The sequence below is a fragment of the Balaenoptera ricei genome, chromosome 14, assembly GCF_028023285.1.
Source record: "Balaenoptera ricei isolate mBalRic1 chromosome 14, mBalRic1.hap2, whole genome shotgun sequence".
NCBI classification, from domain to species: Eukaryota; Metazoa; Chordata; class Mammalia; order Artiodactyla; family Balaenopteridae; genus Balaenoptera; species Balaenoptera ricei.
The window spans coordinates 12,769,896-12,789,570 of NC_082652.1; the positions used below are offsets into that span (position 1 = coordinate 12,769,896).

Genomic DNA, 19,675 nt, shown 5'->3' on the forward strand with positions numbered 1-19,675 from the left:
GCCAATCCCTCCCCACTGTGCACACAGGAGGCTCAGGTCCCAGCTGCGTCAGTGGCCAAGAGTGGGTGAAATGAGCTAAATCAGTGTGCTATTCCTGAGCCAGGCATTGCCTTACTCCTCCCAGGTAATAAGATGCCTTAACCCAGATACACATTCTCTGCAGGCTACCCCCAAGGAGCGGTAGCTAATGGCAGGGATTTCTGGCACCAGGTTCCGCCCAGGAGGAAGATGGTCCCGTTTGTGAGAAGAGGAGATGTGAGAGCTTTAACTTCCACCCCCCACAGAAGGTTGACCCTGGGTGGTTTGTATATGTCTGTGTTCCACACACATCCCGCATAGTGCCCAGCACATTACAGGCACTTAACAAAAGCAATAAATAAATAATGGTCATTTCCAGCCCATCTACCCACCACACCCTCTGGGGATCTTAACGCAGTACCCTCACCTCTCATCTAGCCGATTCCTAACTGGTTCTCCCACCTCTTCCTGAGAAGTAATAAAGTTAATGATACTCTGTGTAGATGTTGCATCTTTCTTCTCAAGAACTCCAAACACTTGACTGTTATTAGCTCTTCATCCTCATTTCTGAGTTAGGTTTAAAAGGCAGGGGTGGGGTATTCTACCCACCCCTATGCCCTCCCACCAAATCGATGTTATTTCAAGGAACTGAGGCCTAGGACAGGGACTTTGCCCAGATCTGCAAGTCACAGGCAGGGGGAACTAGGAAGAAGGACCTGCCCCCCATGTCCCCATCCCCGAATTTGATCTAAGACTCCCAAAATCTTTTTTTGCCTGGAAGCAAAGCAGATCTTTCTAATTCTGCTAACGTCCCTAATAGTCTCTCAGTTCCTGAGGTTTGAGAAAACCCCTTGCTTAGGAAGATCCCCACAGGGAAGAAAAGGTCCCGCACAGTGTGATGCAGCCAGACACTGGACCAGGACGCTGCTGCCGTGTGGACCACCTCGAATTCAGATGAAGGCCCTCCAACACACCCCAGAGAGTGTGAGTTAGAGATCCTCAGTGGGCTTGGATCTCCACGGTACGCACCTCCCTCCACTTCCAGAACAAAGCCCACAGTGCTGAGAGGCTATACCCTGGGAAGCAGCATGGCTCAGGGAAACCGAGAGGCCTGCTCCTGACTCTAATTATCTGAATAACCCAAGGAGAGAACGAGTCGGAAGTTTCCAGACCTCGGTTGCTTCATCAGTTAAATGGGTCTAATATTAGCCATCCTGTGTGCCTCGTCAGGAGGTTGGCAGCACAAAGCCAGACAGATGTGAAAGTGCTTTGAAAAAACTAGACATTTTGTTGAGATGCTGCTGCCGTGGACATCAGGACAGATGCAGTCTGTTCTCTGAGGATCACCTACAGATTTTTGGAGCCAGCGGGGAACTTGAGGCTCACCAGCCCGTCCTTTTTCCAGAAGAGACCAAAGATGGGAAGTGAGTGTAGTAATGTGAAAAATGCCCCCCTGCCACAAAGATAGTCCCATCAGATCCTTGGAACCTCTGAATGTGATCTTATTTGGAAAAAAGTCTTTGCAGATGTGATTAAGTTAATGATCTTGAGATGAGATAATCCTGGATCATCCAGGTAGGCCCTAAATGTTATCACATGTACCTTTATAAATTAGACATGCAGAGAGAAGAGAAGGCCTTGTGACTATGGAGGCAGAGATAAGAGTGATGCGGCCACAAGCCAAGAAATACCTGGAGCCACCAGAAGCTGGAAGAATCAGGAAGGATCCTCCTCTAGAGCCTTGGGAGGGAGGGAGGACATGACCCTGCTGACACCTTGATTTTGGACTTAACAGCTTCCAGAACTGTGAGAGAATAAATTTCTGTTGTTTTAAGCCACCCAAGTTTGTGGAAGTTTTTGACAGCAGCCCTGGGAAACTAATACATGAGTTGGGCAAACTCCCACCTTTTATTGATGGTAGAACCAGGTGTCCTGGCTCTGCATCCAGCATGTGTCATGTCACATCCCTCCTGGCCTCTTTGAGAGGTGAGGAATGAAGCCATATGTTACCCAGAGAGCCATCTCCAAAGCTCAGGGTCAAGGGAAGACAGCAACAGCCGCCGAGACCAGCTCCTTTCGGTAGCACAGAAAGAGGGCAGAGGAGGCCACTGCACATGCAGGAAATGCATCTCATGAACCAGCTGATGCTGGAACCCACAAAATACCCCCGAGACCAAGCCAGCTGACTAGCAGTGTCCTTTGCAAGAAGAGGAATAGGTCTTAGCTACAAATGAGATGCCTGGAGATGCAGAACTCTGTGTCCTCCATGCCCTGAGCTGGATCCCGTGCTCCTGGGCCTCCCAGTGCAGCGCAGAGCTCCACGTGTTTTTGGAGGATGGGTACTTGGATCTGATTTTTGGTGTGTCAGAGGGACAGTGGTTTGTGTTCAGTTCTTGCCTGCCATCTGGCAAGGAAGGCCCTCAGCGCTGAGTGAGTCTTCTCCCCATGAGAATATTCTCATGTTCAGAGAACTCCAAAGATTAATTTCTGACCCGGAGCAGATTTTCACAGCACTGACAGAAACCAGTGCCTTGACTTCTAGTTTCCCAGTTAGCCAATCGCTGATGAGGGAAATTCCTGCTGAAGTTCTGGCATTTTCTGGTTCTAGTTCCCAGGGTTTCACAGAGGAGTGGCCACAGTGGGATCGGGGAGCAGAGCAGGCTTTGGATGGAAGGAGTCTTTCCTTTTTGGAGTCTTAGCTGAGCGCTGATGACACCTCACATTGTCGGGGCTGCACTAGGGGCTTCCCCTCGCTGATGGGCACACCCATCAGTCCCCAGCTTTCTGCAGGGTGTGCCGGCTGTGTGCCATGCTGGGGGTCCACATGGAAGCAGGAGGGGTCTGTCTACCCCAGGGGCTCTGAACCAAGGCACGATCAACCTCTGGGACCAGGCATTTTTTGGGACCCCATTCTGTGGGGTCTCTCCTGTGTACTGTAGGGCATTTAGCAGTGTCCTTGGCCAGCGGCACCCTCCACGCTGTCGTGACAACCAGAAATGTCTCCAGACATTGCCCACATATCCCTGAAGGGCAAAATCACCCCCCTTTGAGACCCACTGGTCTGTGCACACCTGGTTTCCCTTTCTCCTGGTGATAGAAGCTTCCTTTGTGCAGCGTCACCCCCATGATATCTCAAAGTTCACTGTCCTGTAACACCATTGCTGTTTCCCCTCTATTGGATGGGAAGTAAAAATAATCGTAACAACAATTTATTGTATGCTGATTTTAAATCAGTCACCTCATTTAAATCCTTGTTAGCAACTCTATAAAATTATTCCATTGTAAAATGTTATGAGTAACCAGGAATAATGTATTACAAGACGAGGAGACCAAGGCAGAGAAAGTCAGTGAACTTGGTCAAGGTCAACACAGGTTTTAAGGAACTGAGCTAGGATTCCAACTCAGGCAGCTGAGCTCTTACGCACCATTCTACACTACAACTTCAGTCATACGAAATGTTTGGGATGTGCTTTCGAATTTTTAACTTTGTAAGTTGTCATTTATACCATCGGGTGCGAGATGGCATGGCAGGTAGCAATATGATATTATTATCATCCCCATTTTTCAGATGAGGAAACTGAGGCTTGTCCAAGGCATGTGGTGTTTCAAAGACAGTCCAAGGACCTGAATCCTGGTTTCCTGTCATAGAATTCAAGCTTTTCCTTCTATGCCAGGCTGCATCTGGATAGGAACTTTAGTGAGAGGGGCTGAAGGTGTAAACATTCCTTCAGGTATTCTGGCTGTTAACTGTCAAGCCAGGGAATTGAAAATAGGAAGCTCTACTTTTTCGTAGCAATCCTGGAGCCCCAAATGAATACTGCACATGGGTAGTTGGGTGCCTGTGTGCATTCTGCATATTTAACACGAGGTATAGCAGGTGAATTTGTCTTGCACCACCCAGACCCTGGGGACAGCTGCTCCTTTCAAGGGCTGCTGGGCACTGCTGGGAGGTGACAGTGGCCATAGCTGGTCAACTGCAGTTGCTTCCTGGACAGAAAAGCCACCCTTGTTGATATCCGCCCCTACCACAATCCACTCCCCACGTATCCAGTATCTCGCTAAACAGCGTGTGCAGGTGTTGTGTCGTTTTACTGGAATGGCAATCCTGTGGGGGTGGTTATTATCACTCATGTTTTGCTGAGAAGACTGAGGATTGGAGAGTTTCAGGGACTCAGTCGGGATCACACAGCCAGCAGGCGGTACTGGGCCTCTGGCTTGCCTTCGTCTGCTGCCTCCTCTGGTGCCCAGGCCTTCAGGCTTGTCAGGTTTTGAGCACAGAGTGCTAGAGCGGAAACGTGGAGCGCTCAGGGACAGGCCTGCATCCTAAAGATGACCAGTCTCCTTGCTATGGGAGTTCTGTCTAGATTGTTCACTCGTTCAACACGTAATAGTCCTTGAGGGCCTACTATGTGCCTGGTGCTGTGCTAGTGTGGGGCACAGAGGTGAATGAGTAGATAAGCAGTGGGGTGAATGGTGACTCAACCCCCCCCCACAAGAGGTACGTCCACCTCTGAATCCGCATACCTGTGAATGTGACCTTTTTTAGAAATAAGGTCTTTGCAGATATAATTAAGTTAAGGATCTCAAGATAAGATCATCCTGGATCCCTCAATCCAATGACAAGTGTCCTCATAAGAGAAAGGCAAAGAGAGATTTGAGACATCCACGTGAGGACAGAGGCAGACATTGGAGAGATGCAGCCACAAGCCAAGGAACGCCTGGAGCGTGAGACGTTGGAAGAGACCATGAAGCATCCTCCCCAGGAGCTTTTGGAGGGAGCGTGGCCCTGCCAACACCTTGATTTGGGAGCTCTGGCCTCCAGAACTGTGAGAGAATCAATTTCTGTTGTTTTAAGTCAGTGATTACCAGTTTGTGGTCACTTGTTATGGCTGCCCCAGGAAAAGAATATATCCTGAAAGGGGATAATTTTGAGAATGAAGGGAAAAAAAGAAGTGTTGGTTGCAAGATGACCCTGGTAGCACACATTAAAATTCACTGGAGCAGACCCTCTCATGCCCCGTCAGAACAATCAGGCAAGTTCTTCATGAAAGTCGCTGAAACAAATGCAGCGGAATCCTCCACCCCCGAACTCCCAGCTGTTAAAAGAAGGCAGCCGACAAGTCAGCAGGGTAATTAGACAGAGACAGGAAGTCAAGTTGCTCCAGGCACCTTCATGGGAAGGGTGTCATCAGCCCCAGGTTTATTCATTAATGTCCAAGAATGCCTCCATCCCTCCCTCTCCCACAAACACGGAACGTGTGTGTGCGCGCGCGCGCTCTGTGGGAGGCCCTGTGCCAGGCTCTGAAGAGGGTACCACACAGCCCTATCCCCATCCCCATGGGGCTCAGAATCTGGTGGGAAAGCAGTGATGTCAGCCCCCGTGCTTAGAGGCAGCGCTGACATTCACTGGGGTGTACTGATACAGCAACGCTGTTTGTTGAAATGGTGGAACACTTCTGTCTGGAGCAGTTGGTAATGAGCTGTTGATCTGAACCCCTAAGTGCCACCTGCCACCTCGGCTGTGCCAGCCCCTCTCCTTGCAGGTCCCCATGGACCTCTTCACCATCCAGCATTAGGGGGAGAATGGTACCTCGGTACAGTGGACCCCTCCAGGATCCTGCTTCTGTGCTACAACCAGGATCTGTTCTGACTGGTCCCTGCTGTCCTGAGTGTCACATATTTTGACTATCATCGCTGACTAGACCTCAGTGCCAAGAGAATAAAAGGCTGGCTTTGAACCTGTGTATCTCGGCTATTTAATCCCAGTTAGTCATCTTGAAATTGCATGCCTTAGGTGCACGGAAGACAAGCGAGGGTGAACCGGTCTGTGTACATCATTCTTCCATGCCTGGAGAGTAGCCTCCGAGATATCACCTGTTCCCACAAGAGCACTGAAAAGGGTCTGGGGAGAGCTCTGGAACCCAGACCAGTGAACAGATTGGTCAGACCCATGCCTGCAAGTTACCAAGGTCAAAGAAAAATCAGAAGCCAACTCCAGGCTGTGGACCCCACTGTCTGTGCACCCTGCTGAAAGTCAAGGGTCTGGAGCCAGCAGGCAAGAAGACAAAGCCAGATCCAGGGTTTAGGCAGAGGAGGTTCCAGATGGACCAGAGGTTATCAACCCAAATACTCACAGGAGCCGGGCAGCTAAAGCAGCTGTCCCCAGCCTAATACTGGGACAGCCTTAACACACTTCCAAAAGCCATTTCTATAATTCTTATAGCATCAAAAAAGAGTATTTTTGTGGTGGGAGGGCTACTGGCCCAGGGTTATGTCAGGAGATTGGCTGCAGGTGCCGTAGAAGGAGTGCATTTCTATCCTTCTTTATTTTTCTCCATGAGGCCAAGGGGCCAAACATGAAAGTTTCCAGGGTCCTTCCGTGTGTTTTTTGAGAATTGAAGTTGGACAAGCCCCTTCCACCTGGTCATCAGCACTGTTGCTGTTATACAGGGATGAGGATGTTTGGTCCATGAAAGGACAAAGTTTTCCAGTAGTTGCAGAAACCAAAGATGGAATGGACTTACATCACTTAACCATTAATTCATTCCGCAAATATTTTTGCAAACCCATTACGTGCAGAGCCTTTAGGGGCTGAGGTAGGGAACAAGTCAGAAGTCATCTCTGCCCTCCTGGCACTTTCAGTCAATTGAGCACCTACTATGTGCCAGGCCCTTTACAAAAATAATGTGAAATAATCCCCACTACCCACACTTATTGAGGGCTTATGTTGCCAGGGACAATCAAGTTCAAGTATATACTTCCACTAATAATTGCAGGAACACGAATTATCTCTTGTCACTTGCCATGCATGTGCTGGGTGCTTTGTGAGCATTATTGGGGTTAAACCTCCAGCAACGTCTCCAGGCTAAACACTACCAGTACCCCCATCATCCAGATGCGTATACAGAGGCACAGAGAGGCTGTGACTTCTTCCAGCTAGTAAGTGGCAGAGGGGTTTGAACTTGCCAGAGTCTAGAACAGATGCTCTTAATTATGCTGCCTGCCTTTTAATTCTCAAAACACCCCTATAGATAGTCATTCTTAGCCCCATTTTGCAGATAAACCTGAGGCTCTGAGAGGTTTTTATCGTGTCTGCTGCTGGGGGCTGGGGCTATTGGCTGCAGAAGTTAAAAGGGCACCAAAAACCTCACTGATCAAGATGATATTATTTTAATGGAATTTTTTTTTTAAACTCAAAATGAGTGCCAAAAACTCCACAATGAACGAAACATCAGAATTTTAAAGATTCCACCCTGAACTCGCAGGACCTCATCTGACAACACCCTAACCCCAGTCCTGTCTTTATTTAAAATTTTCATAATTTGTTCATCATTGATTTTCTAGCATTACTTTTCTTAAAAATATTGTTTTAAAATATTAATCTTGATTACTGAGTTTTGGCCCGCACTTAAATTTTGTACCTAGATGGGGACCTGTAGTCCTGCTTCTCACAGCTGCCTTTTATTGAGCGCTCACTCTGGCACTATAATCGTGCTTTGCCTGTGTCTCATTTTATCCTCTCAACCGTCTTAGGAGGCAAGTATTATCATAGCGCCTGTTTTACAGATGAGGCTACTTCGGACCAGAGAGGTCCAGAGCTCTGATTAAGGTCACACAGCGGAGGGGCGGAAACTTGAACCCAGCCAGGTTTCCTCGAGAGAGGGAGTGAGCTCCCCGTACTGGGAACAGCCCAGGCACAGGCGGAGGACTGAGGACCGCCCGGCGTGTAGGGAATTCCTGCTGGGCGTGGGAGGCGGGACTTGATGACCTCCGAGTTCCCAACAACGCCCAATTCCAGCTTTCTACGATCCCATTGTTTCCGAAGAAACGGTCCCGTGGCTCGGCGGCGGCGCCGGGCCTGGGCCCCTGCCTCGGCCTGGATAACCGGGGTGAGGGACGCAGAGTCCCCGGCACATCAGCGGGCGGAGGGGCCGGCGCGGCCCCGGGGAGGGGTGTCCTCGCCCGCCGGGCGCGCGGAGCCCCGATCCTTACCGCCCCGGAGCAACCCTGGGAGGGCGAGGCATTGCGATGCAAGAAAGCTCTTGGTAATAAGCAGAATTGGGTTTTAATGGGGTTCGCAGAGATAGAACAGAAATCAAATTAGGGCCTAATTGGCATGCACGCGGCAGTGAGAGCGGCGGCGGCGCGGCGGTCCCGCTGGGGCTGAGCAGCGCAGCAGCCCTGGGGACGCGGCGTCCCGCCGGCGGGAGGCCCCAGGCTCGCGGGGACCCCTCCGCCGGCGGCGCCCCCCCTCCCGCCCGTGCAGCCCGCGCGCCCGCCCCGCCCCCGGAGGGCCCGGGCATGGCCTGGGAACGCGCGAATACCGGCGGGCTGCGGGGCAGGGGACCCGGCGCTGGGGCAGCCACACTGAGCACCCACCCCTGACGTTGACCCGGCTCCTAGAAAATGCCTGAGCAGCGTCCACAGCTGGCCTTTGTGTTGATGGAAGAGATAAAAGGGTGTGGGGGAGATGGCCGTGGGGAAGGGACAGGAGAGGGAAAAGATTTATCAGCAAAAGAGACCGAGAACCCAGCGCGTAATTATTAATAGTAGTCGTAATGTGAGTGATATTGGGCGCTGACCCTGGGCCAGGTCCTCTGCCGGCACGTTTTGCTGTTTTACATCGTGACTTCTATGAGGTTTGGTAATCCTCTTTCTCTCCATTATACCCATGAGGAATCGGGAGCACAGAGGGGTTTAGTTGCTTACCCGGGGTTATCCAGTGAGGACACCTTGTAACTGACCCTCCATCCCAAGACAGGGCGACAACGGAGGCTATGCTTGTATCTGTTTCTGCCAGGAAGAGTACATGTAGTTAAATTTCTTTTTTATCTATCTTTAAAAGCACTTACAAGATTCTCCTTAGACTGATGATGTGTTGGTTTTGTAAGGTGACGTTTCTTTTTAAGGTTTTTCAATTTGGGTTTTCACTATATCTGAGGAATTTTATTTTATATCCGCCATATTTCCCTGTAGTGTCCTTGGAAGTCTTAACCCTCTTCAGGCCCTGTAGGTCTGTGCCAAAGAGCACTCCTAGTGTTTGGGGGATAGAAACCGAGAGAAGCAAAGAGAGATCCCAGCAGTTCCACAGGTGAGCAGAGCAACGGTGGAATGAATAACTTTAGGGAAATACCAAGAGCAACTCTCCCTCCTCAAGCATCCTCTGTATAGTATGTCCATTCCTCAAAAAGTTCTTGAAGGGAGGCACTTTAATCCTCATTTTTAAATGCGGAAACAGGTTCAGAGAAGTACAGTGACTTACCCAAGGCCACGCAGTGAGTCCATGGTGGAACTGTCCCAGAACTGTCTGACCCCAGATGTCACGGTCTTGAGATCATCTGTTCCAAAAGCACCAAGAATTGGTGTGCTGTGCCCTTCTAGCAGTTGGGAGGTGGATGATTTGCTTCCCTCCACACCAAGAAGCCTTTGCCAGATTTTTTTTAAATTTTTTTTGGGGGTGACCAGATTGGAGGAAACTTAGAGAACCCAGTACTGACCTTTTTTCAAGCCTGGGCTGGAGCCTTGATCTGCCTCCAAGGGGGATCAAACATTTCTTGGTGGCAGCTGATTGAGAACATTCTAGGACAGCATTTTCCAAAGTATATTATATGGAACATGTCCAGAATTGTTCATGAGACAACAGGCTCTGTGATCAAATGATCTGGGGAAATTTGGGGTTGAGCAAAGTTCAACCTGCTTCTTTACTGCAGGACTTTTCAGAGCCTTTAGCACACTCAGGCACGCGATCGCCAAGAGAGTCCATTGTAAGAAGCATTTCCCAAATCGTGGACACTCTTTTTCACAGAGTATTGTGCAGGACTGGGGTTCCACAGAACCTACTCTGGGAAACATGACCTAGTGTGTTCTGGAACTCACGCCTTTAGAATTCTGTCTCTGATTGGGGGTAGAGCTTGCCCTCTTCGTTGCTACCTACTGTCTCCTTTTGTTAGGAGAGATGTTTTAAAGTCTCACTCAGAAAAGTGTTCACAGTTGAACAAGGAGCCCCGACTGTATATTTCCCCAAAGTGTTGCCAATCACACTCCTCAATCAAAAATATTTATTGGGGGCTTCCCTGATGGTGCAGTGGTTAAGAATCCGCCTGCCAATGCAGGAGACACGGGTTCGAGCCCTGGTCCGGGAAGATCCCACATGCCGCGGAGCAACTAAGCCCGTGCGCCACAACTACCGAGCCTGCACTCTAGAGCCCACGAGCCACAACTACTGAGCCCACGCGCCACAACTACTGAAGCCTGTGCGCCTAGAGCGCGTGCTCCGCAACAAAAGAAGCCACCGCAATGAGAAGCCTGCGCACCACAATGAAGAGTAGCCCCCGCTCGCCACAACTAGAGAAAGCCCGCGCGCAGCAAGGAAGACCCGACGCAGCCAATACATACATACATATATACATAAATAAATAAAATTTATTAAAAAAAAAAAAAATATTTATTGGGCCGTTATGCCTGCCCAGGGCAGTAAGGGGCTCTGAAGACTTAAAAGTAAATGAAATTAACTAGGTGATGTATGTAGCACATTTAGCCTGAGGAATGGTGGAGTTAGTATCTGAATTTCTGTTATCTGCACTGCTGTTAGACCTGGTCCCTGCCATTGTAGAGCTCAGAGACTGGGTGGATAATTAAAACACATGCACTCAACATGATAAAACAGCTTGGTACATCTGTGACAAAGGCCAATTGCAAATATTTTGGAAGCATAGCTATTCCCCAAGCACGTTAAAAAATCTTTATTAGATTTTTAGTTATAAAATTAATACAATGCCTTTTGGAAAAAAATAAACTTTAGAAAGAAGAAAATGAAAAGCAAAAAGTTCCTGTTCATACTCTCTACTCCGCCACCCCTAACTCCCTAGAAGTAATCACTGTAAATGCACTGTATACCATTCCAGACTTTTCTGTGCGTGAAACAAACATGTAAATATGGAGTTTTCTTTTTACAAAAAAAGTGGGTCATAAGACACTGCTTGTAGCCTACTTTTTCCCACTTCGCTATACATTGTAGACCTTTCTAACACAACAAGATCAACCTCCCTCCGCTCCCAGCCGCTCCCAAGACCCACCCCTTGTGTGCTTCACTTTGTGAACCCCTGAGGAGGGAAAAGCCATAAAAGTCCACTCCTTTGTTGGACATCTACTGAATGCCATACACATGTGTGCTAGGGGATTGGGAAAGATGGAAAAGTATTTAAATGGAGGGAACACCATATGCAAAGGTGTGCAGGTGGGAAGTCAGGTGAGTGGTGCCAGGTGTGGGAGATGTGCCTCTCCCTTTTCAATGCCCAAAGGCCATCCCACTCTATGCACGAACCATGATTTACTTGCCCAGTCCCAGTCATTTTAAAATGCTTTTTATAAGAGAGATTAGAATATTGCTGATCTGGTGTGGCCGGAGCGTAAGCACCTAGAAGGCAGTGGGTCAGATCTCTACAGGGTTTTATCCAGCATCCTCTCCCTGTAAATGCCATGACTATTAAATCTTTTAGCCAATTTCATGATTGTTTCCAAAGGCGCTATGAATTGGAATCACCTGGTGTGAGACCCTTTTACTTAAAGAGCACAGTCAAATGATAAACTCTGCGACACAAATGAGTGACTTGAGCATGTCACCAGCCACTTGTCACGTTCATTCACACACTCAAGGGGTCAGTTGTAGCTGCAATTAGCTGGTTAACTAGCATTTGTTGGGCTCTCAGGAGTTGCTGAAATATAGCAATGATGGCAGGAGGAAGCATTGCAATTGCAAGGGCAAATATCTGTCCCTGTGGCAAAGGGAATAGGGGAGAGGGGCCCCTTTAAGAGTTTCCCGGGAGGCAGTGAGGAATTAAAAAGCAATCATAATTAGTCTTCAAAATGAAACACGATGGGCCAAATGTCAGACGCTCATCCTTTCTCGGTGCCGCAGACTCAACCAGACAGGTCCTCCTTGCGTTCTGGCACTCCGGTTCCCTGCAAGGAGGCCCGGAGACTCTATTAAAAATCCCAAATAGCTGAGATTCTCCAGGATCAGCAAATCCGCACAGAAGACCTTAAATCAGCAGAATCTGCGAGCTTTCAGCTTCGGTGGCTGGTGTGCAGGGCTTTTCAATTGTCTCCATTCAGTTCCTCGAGTGGATCTCATAGGCCGAATGAGATCTTTATCATCTGTCACCGGGGCGGTGCACACTGGGCCTGCCACGGCAGAGTCCATCCCAGCTGCAGGAAGACATCAGCAGCTCATCGGGGCTGAGTCCCTGCCCTGTCGCCACATATGGAATGCATGGTCCCAGCTGAGGATGCCACACGCCCCTGGCCTCACTTACCCGGCCCTGGAATGGCATCACCTCTTTTCCCATTCAGCTACAGCCCTCTCACTGCCAAAGTCAAAACCTCTGAGAAGCAATTTAAGTGGCTTGTGAAAAAGGAGGTCATCATAACGCAGCAGGTGGCTGTAGATAGGTAGTGGGGAGGTAGTGGGTCTGGGGGGCTGTCCCAGCTCTGCCACCTGCCTGCTGAGTGCCCTTGGACGCGTCATTAGAGCACTCAGAGCCTCCACTATAAATGGGCACGATAAAATTTCCCACCTTCTTGGGAAGGTGAAATGATTTAGTTAAAGCAGAGACTTAGAGTACATGACTAATTCAGAAAAGCATGTCTAGTCTTGAGCAAAATAAACACCATTAAGTCTTCTGACATCATCGTCATCAAAACACTTATTGACACAATAATGTGAAGGTACTTAATGCCACCTAACTATACGCTTAAAAACAGTTAAAATGATACATTTTATGTCATGTCTATCTAAATTTAAAACAAAACTTATTGAGCAACTGCTTTATGCTAAATGTTGTACCTGCACTTAATCTGCACAACTCTTTAGGTGGGAGAAATTATCCCCATTTTAAAGAGGAGGAAGTCATCTCCGAGCGGCCACCCAACTAGCAAGTAGCTGAGTCAGGATTCCAACTGAGTCTGTCCGACCCCAAAGCCTGTTCTCTTAACCTCGACGTTTTTTTTTTGTTTTGTTTTTTTAATATATATATTTTAATTTTTTAAACATCTATTTTTAGCTGCGTTGGGTCTTCGTTGCTGTGCGGGTGCTTTCTCTAGTTGTGGCGAGCGGGGTCTACTCTTCGTTGCGGTGCGCAGGCTTCTTATTGCGGTGGCTTCTCTTGTTGCGGAGCACGGGCTCTAGGCACATGGGGTTCAGTAGTTGCAGCACGCAGGCTCAGTAGTTGTGGCAAGTGGGCTTAGTTGCTCTGCAGCATGTGAGATCGTCCCGGACCAGGTATCGAACCCATGTCCCCGGCATTAGCAGGCGGATTCTTAACCTCTTCGCTACCAGGGAAGTCCCAACCTCGACGTTTTGATGTCTTGTTTGCCTGAGGGTGATATCATCGGATGTCTATTCAGTACATCACGGCAGCTCACAGCCCCATTCATACATTCAGTCAGACTTGGGTGAGTACCCGATGGGTGCCAGGGACCAAGTCAGATACCAGGGAGGCAAAGATGAATGGGAGTCCGAGAGCACTCCTAGCACAGGCCACGGCAGGCAGAAACAAAATACCGAGTCCTTTAGGAGTGGAGCGAGTTGTAGACAGAGGACCATGAGGAGGGGTGTCTTTGCAAAGGAAGTAACGGCTGAGCAGAGGGGGATGATTCTTTTCCCAGGAAGTGGAAGAGGGGACGGCATTGGCCAAGGCATTAGTGGCAGAGGGGGCATGACTAGTGTGTCAAAAAGTGCAGAGGGATCCAGGGAAAGGAGTTTAAGAAGATGCTGGAAAGGTAGCCAGGTGTAAGCAAAGGAGGCTACATGGTTATCCTGCAAAAATTTTGAAGGAGAATGACAAGGTCATGTTCATAGAGCTACAGAGAGAAGATCCCACTTCACTTTTTGTTTTTGGTGCAGGAGCAGGGGTGGTCGCGGTAAAAACAATATAATGCAAACACCCCGAATGTCTATCAACTGCTGCACAGATAAACAAAATGTGGTATATCCACACTGGAGATTGTACGATGGAATAGTATTCGGCCATTAAAAGGAATGGAGTACTAACACATGGATGGACCTTGAAAACATGATGCTAAGTGAAAGAAGTCAGGCATGAAAGGCCATGTACTATATCATTTCACTTACATGAAATGTCCAGAATAGGTAAATTCATAGAGACAGAAAATAGATTACCAATTGCCTGGAGCTGGGTAGGCGGAGGGAATGAGACTAATGAGTGTAGGGTCTAATGAGTGTAGGGTCTCTTTTTGGGATGATATACTCTGAAATTAGATCTATGCACAACTTTGAGAATGTACTGAAAGAAATAAAATCGCTGAATTGTCTGACTTTAAAGGGTGAACTTTATGGTGTATGAATTATATTTTAGTAAAGCTGTTATTAAAAAAACAATATAACCATATTAAATAAAAGTTTGAAAAATAGAAATCCCCTCTAGTCCTACACCCCCAACATACAGCTATTCCCCACTTGTACATTTCCTTCTTTGTCCCTGCACTTATATATTTTACATATACACTATCAGAGAGTATCATTTTCTATTCCTTTTTTAACTTAGCATTTCATCACAAACATTTGTTCACATTCCTATGAGGTCCCCATAATTGTTTTCAGATCCAAGTTTTAGGAAGATGAATGAATTCATTCAACAAATATTTTTTGAGCACATGCCAGGAACTGTTCTAGGCACTGGACAAGGCCCCTGTTCTCCTGGAGCTTATTTTCTGGTTGAGAGGACAGACAACAACAAACTGATAAACGAAGAAGATAATTTCTGATTGTGAGGAGTATGATATGAACAGAAATCCAATAGGGAAATAAGACAGAGAGGCATGGCATGGAGGTAATATTAGAAAGGATGGTCAGGGACAGAAGTGACCTTTGAGCTAAGACTTAAGTGATGAGAAGACACCAACTATGTAAATTCTGAGAGGAAGTATTCTAGGACAAGGATACAGCAAGTGCAAAGGCCCTGAGGCAGCAACATGCTTGCATGCTTTAGGAACAGTAAGAATTTGGGTGACAATGCAAAGGGCAGGTTTGGGGAAGGAAAGATATGGCAAGGGACCAGGTAGGTGGCAATGGAATTTGAATCATCTGAGACTGCCGTGAACATCACTTTGGCCAGAAGCAAAGACCAACGAGTCCTAGTTGTTCAAGTCCAGTCCTAGCGTAGTTGTCAAAGTTACCTCCTGGCCTATGCTTGGGAAGGAGCCCGGGAGCCGGAGCTCAGGGTACACTCTGAATCAGCGCCGGCACCAGCCCCCTGCTCAGTGCTCTGGCTTTCCCAGGTGCTTTCCAGCACAGCCACATGAAGCCACACCCAGAGAGGCCCGGGGGCCTCCGGAGCCCGGCTAGTGTGTGGGCAGAGCCAGCAAGTGCCAACCTGACAGCTGATGGCAGCCCAGCCCCTCCCTGCCGCCTCACCACCTGCACATCAAAGTGGCAACGCTCCTGGCACATCCGCTTCCTCTGGCCCCAAACCCACAGGGCTGGCACTGCGCCCCCCAGCACAGAGCCTCTACCCCTCACCTGGCACCCACGGCTCCCAGCCCTGGGCTTTGTAACTCTCTCCTTCCCTCAAATCACAGGCTTGCTTTGGAGACAGACCAATCTGGATCAGGTCCCCTGTGAAACTCGCATGGCTCCCTGATTTCTGCCTGGTAACACTCATTATTCTTTGCATTACTCACTTAATATCTATCTGTCTTTCGCTTTTGACTGTAAGCTCCAGGAAGGCAGGAACAAGGAATCCATAACGTTTAGTACGTCTTACAGTGCTGTCAATAGAAATATAATGTGGGCCACATATGTAATTTAAAATTTCCTAAGAGCCACATTCAGTAAGCAAAAAAAGATAAAGGCAAAACAAATTTTAATAATATATTTTCTTTAACCCAACAATCCAGAATATTATTTCAACATGTGGTCAATACAAAGACTGTTAATGAGATATTTTATATTCTTTTTTCTCATACTAAGCAGTCAAATTCCAGTGTATATTTTATATTACAGCACATCTCAGTTAGGATGCTAAATTTTCATGGGAAATAATCTTATTTGGATTTTATCAAATTTATGGAGAGAGTCCATTCACTTACCCAAGTTGTGCCGAACATACATAAAAGTTTTCCAGTCGTGGAATGAACAGCTTTTAACTTTAAATTTAAATAAAGTAAAATTAAATAAAATTTAAAATACAGTGCCTCAGGCACACTAGCCATATTTCAAGTGCTCCATCGCCCATGTGGCTAACGGCTACCATATTGGAAAGCAAAGATATCAAAATCCCCATATTTGCAAAACGAATGGATTGATAAATCCCACTTTCACCATTTCCTTTTAATATGACTTGGGCCTTGGGGTGGTTTTAAATACCCACCAATTCTTTGATACTCCCCCTGTCCAAAGGTGGAGCCTGATTCCTCTCCCCTTGAGTGTGAGCCAGACTTAATGACTCACTTGGAAGGAATGGAATGTGGCTAAGTGACAGTGTGTGACTTCCAAGACTAGGTCATGCTGTGTGCTGCGGGTCTGTCCGCCTGTTCTACGTCTTGACCTCAGATTCCCCCAGAGAGAAGGTCTCCCCGGCTCTCTTGCTGCTGTGCAGTGGAAGCCACCTCCATTGGGCAGCGCTCTCACCCAAGACCACGTCTGAGCCTCAGTCTTCGGATCAAGCCCACGCCTGGTCCAGGGGGCTGTGGTCAGGGTAGCGAGGCCATGAGGTCACAAGGCCAACTTTTCTCAGAAGATGCCCAAAGCACCGAGGACATAATGGTCTTGGTAGTGCCCTTGGGTGAGTCTACTAATGAACATGGACCTGTTTCCTTGTCTGTCAAATGACAGATGATAGTAGGACTTAGACCACCCATCAGGTAGCTATGAGGGTCCAACGAGGTTGTTCAAAGAAAAGCCCTTTCCAACAGGAATGTCTCATTTAAATACTATTGCTGTGACAAAGGCAGCTTTCTGTGTACGTGAAATAGAAAAATGTAACCATCGTCCGATTAATCAGGACTGTCCTATTCAAAGAAGTCACAGAGGCTTAGGACACTGGGCACATTTTAAACACCAGTGAGATTAAGAAGATGAGGTTGAGTTAAAAAAAAAAAAAGCAGCAGCTGTTTCTTGCCTGTGGCGTTTCTAGCTTGTGCACATCATCCCTGTAATATTTCTTCTTCCTTTTTTGTTAATGGCTTGGGGGTTTGAACACTGTTTTGTTCAGCCACATGGGGAAATGTTTAATGAATCCTTGTGAATATTCATTAAATGCTGTTAATATTTTCTGGTGGGGGAGGCCCTGCTGCCTGTCCGGCGGGTCTTGGAACCGTGGCAGGGAAGCCGCCCACCATTTGATTGCTGTTACTTGTTTTCCATTTCGATTGCCCTATTTTCTGAGACCTCAGGTGGTTTGCAGGGGCCAAGGGTGGAGGCAGAGCTGGCTTCCTTGCCTCCTCTCCCCAGACTCACAAGGAGTTTTAGAGAGGGGTGGTGTGGAGTTAAAGATGACTATACCCTACCTCGCAGCGACCACACTCCTTGGTATGTACCTCCAAGAAACCCTCACACGTGCACAAAGAAATATGCAGGGAATGCTCCAGCAGCACCGCTTGCGACAGCAACAAAGAGAGAAACCACACAAATGTCCCTAACGGGAGGATGGGTGGATTTAGAATATTCCTACTAATGGATTACTATGATCCAGGAGTGAAAATGAATGACCAGGGCTGTGTATTACGGTTGAGTCTTTTTTATTGAGATGTAATTCACACATCAATGCAGTGGTGTTTAGGATATTCACAACATTGGGCAACCATCACCACTAAGTCCAGAATATTTTCATTACCTCCAAAGAAACCCCATACCCATTAACAGCCACTCCCCATTCCTCCCCACCTGTAACCCCAGGCCACCCCTAATCTGCTTCCTGCCTCTATGGATTTGCCTATTCTGGACATCTCATATAAATGGAATCATACAACATATGGTCTTTTGGGACTGGCTTTTTTCATTTAGCATAATGTTTTCAAGGTTTGTCCACTTTGTATCACATAACAGTATTTCATTCCTTTTTATGGCTGAATAATATTCCGTTGTACGGATAGATCACTTTTGTTTATCCATCAGTTGATGGACATTTGGGTTGTTTCTACATTTTCACTCTTATGAGTAAGGCTGCTAAGAACATTCACATGCAAGTTTTTGTGTAGACATTTGTTTTAATAATCTTTTTAAAAAATATTTATTATTTATTTTGGCTGCTCTGGGTCTTAGTTGCAGGATGTGGCCTTATTATTTGTGGCATGTGGACTCATAGTTGCGGCATGCAGGAGGGATCTAGTTCCCTGACCAGGGATCGAACCCAGGCCCCCTGCATTGGGAGTGCGGAATCTTACCCACTGGACCACCAGGGAAGTCCCTATTTTAATAATCTTGAGTATATACCTAGGAGTGGAATTGCTAGGTCATAAGGCAATTCCTCATTTAACTTTTTGAGAAACTGCCAGATTGTTTTCCAAAGTGGCCCCACTATTTTACATTCCTACCAGCAATGTCTGAGGGTTCCAGTTTCTTCACACCCTCACATGGTTGAATCTGACAGACATAATGTAGAGAAAAAAACAAGTTTCAGAAGAATCTGTTCAGTATGACACCATTTCTACAAAGTTTAGAAACATACAAAATAATACCATAGATTACGCAGAGCTACACTATGTGCAGTTAAAATACAAAGAAAGTGATGGGCATGGAAAACTGAAATGTGGATAATGCTTCGCACTGGGGGTGAGGAGACCAATTCGATCAGGTGTGTGAACATATGGGCCTTCCATTACATGGGTGTTGTTTTATTTCTTAAGCTAGGTGCTGTTCATGGGAATTTTAAATTATTCTTTATACTTTGTAATATATTTTTCATATTTCCTCATAATGTATTATTTTTACATTTATTTTTAGGTAGGACATATTTTAGAGGTATGCCTATCTTTTTTTTTTTTTAATTTCTTTCTTTCTTTCTTTAGTCTGCGCTGGGTCTTAGTTGTGGCACTCGGGAGGCCCACTCTATGGGAATCTTATGGAACTGGAGAGTTTCCAGGTTGGAAAATCTTCTGAGGGTTTGGGTCTCCATCCCAGCACACAGTTTCCGCCACCCAAGATGTTAATGTCATAGGGGTATAAAGAATATTGTCTTTGGGATCTTTGTAAGTAAAGAAGACCCAACTACAAGTAACTGTAGTGGCTTTAAATCCAAAAATTCTTTGCTACCCCTCCCTTTAAGAACTGGAGCTTAATTTCTCTCCTGTTGAGTGTAAGCTGGTGTACATGACTTGCAACTAGTGAATAGAAAAAGGTAGAAGTGACAATGGGTTATTTTAGAGACTTGGTCATAAAAAGCATTGTGGCTTTTTCCTTTCTCTCTCTTTTGATCACCAATCTTGGGGAAAGCCAGCCACCATATTGCGAGGACACTCAAGCTGTCCTATGGAAAGGCCCATGTGGTGAGGAGCTGAGACCTCCTGCCAATAGCCAAGTGAGTGAACCATCTTGGGGAAGGATCCTCCAGCCCCAGTTGAACCTTCAGATGACTGCAGCCCAGGGCAGCCTCTTAATTGCACTCATGAAAGACCCTGAGCCAGAACCTCCCAGCTAAGC

The 19,675-nt window shown here is 47.2% G+C and overlaps 1 protein-coding gene across 14 annotated transcripts in view; it reads left to right on the forward strand.

The window, feature by feature from the left end:
- Nucleotides 1–19,675, forward strand: part of SPRING1 (SREBF pathway regulator in golgi 1) — a 259,028-nt gene that overhangs the window by 164,561 nt on the left and 74,792 nt on the right. For 2 of the 14 annotated variants that reach the window (XM_059893974.1, XM_059893983.1), the window contains one exon: nucleotides 1,634–1,677. The exons of the other annotated variants lie outside the window; for them this stretch is intronic. In XM_059893974.1, the coding sequence (XP_059749957.1) occupies nucleotides 1,634–1,662 (29 nt within the window). In that variant the 3' untranslated portion in view covers nucleotides 1,663–1,677. Of the gene's footprint in view, nucleotides 1–1,633; nucleotides 1,678–19,675 lie in introns of those variants that run through there. 14 annotated transcript variants of the gene reach the window in all.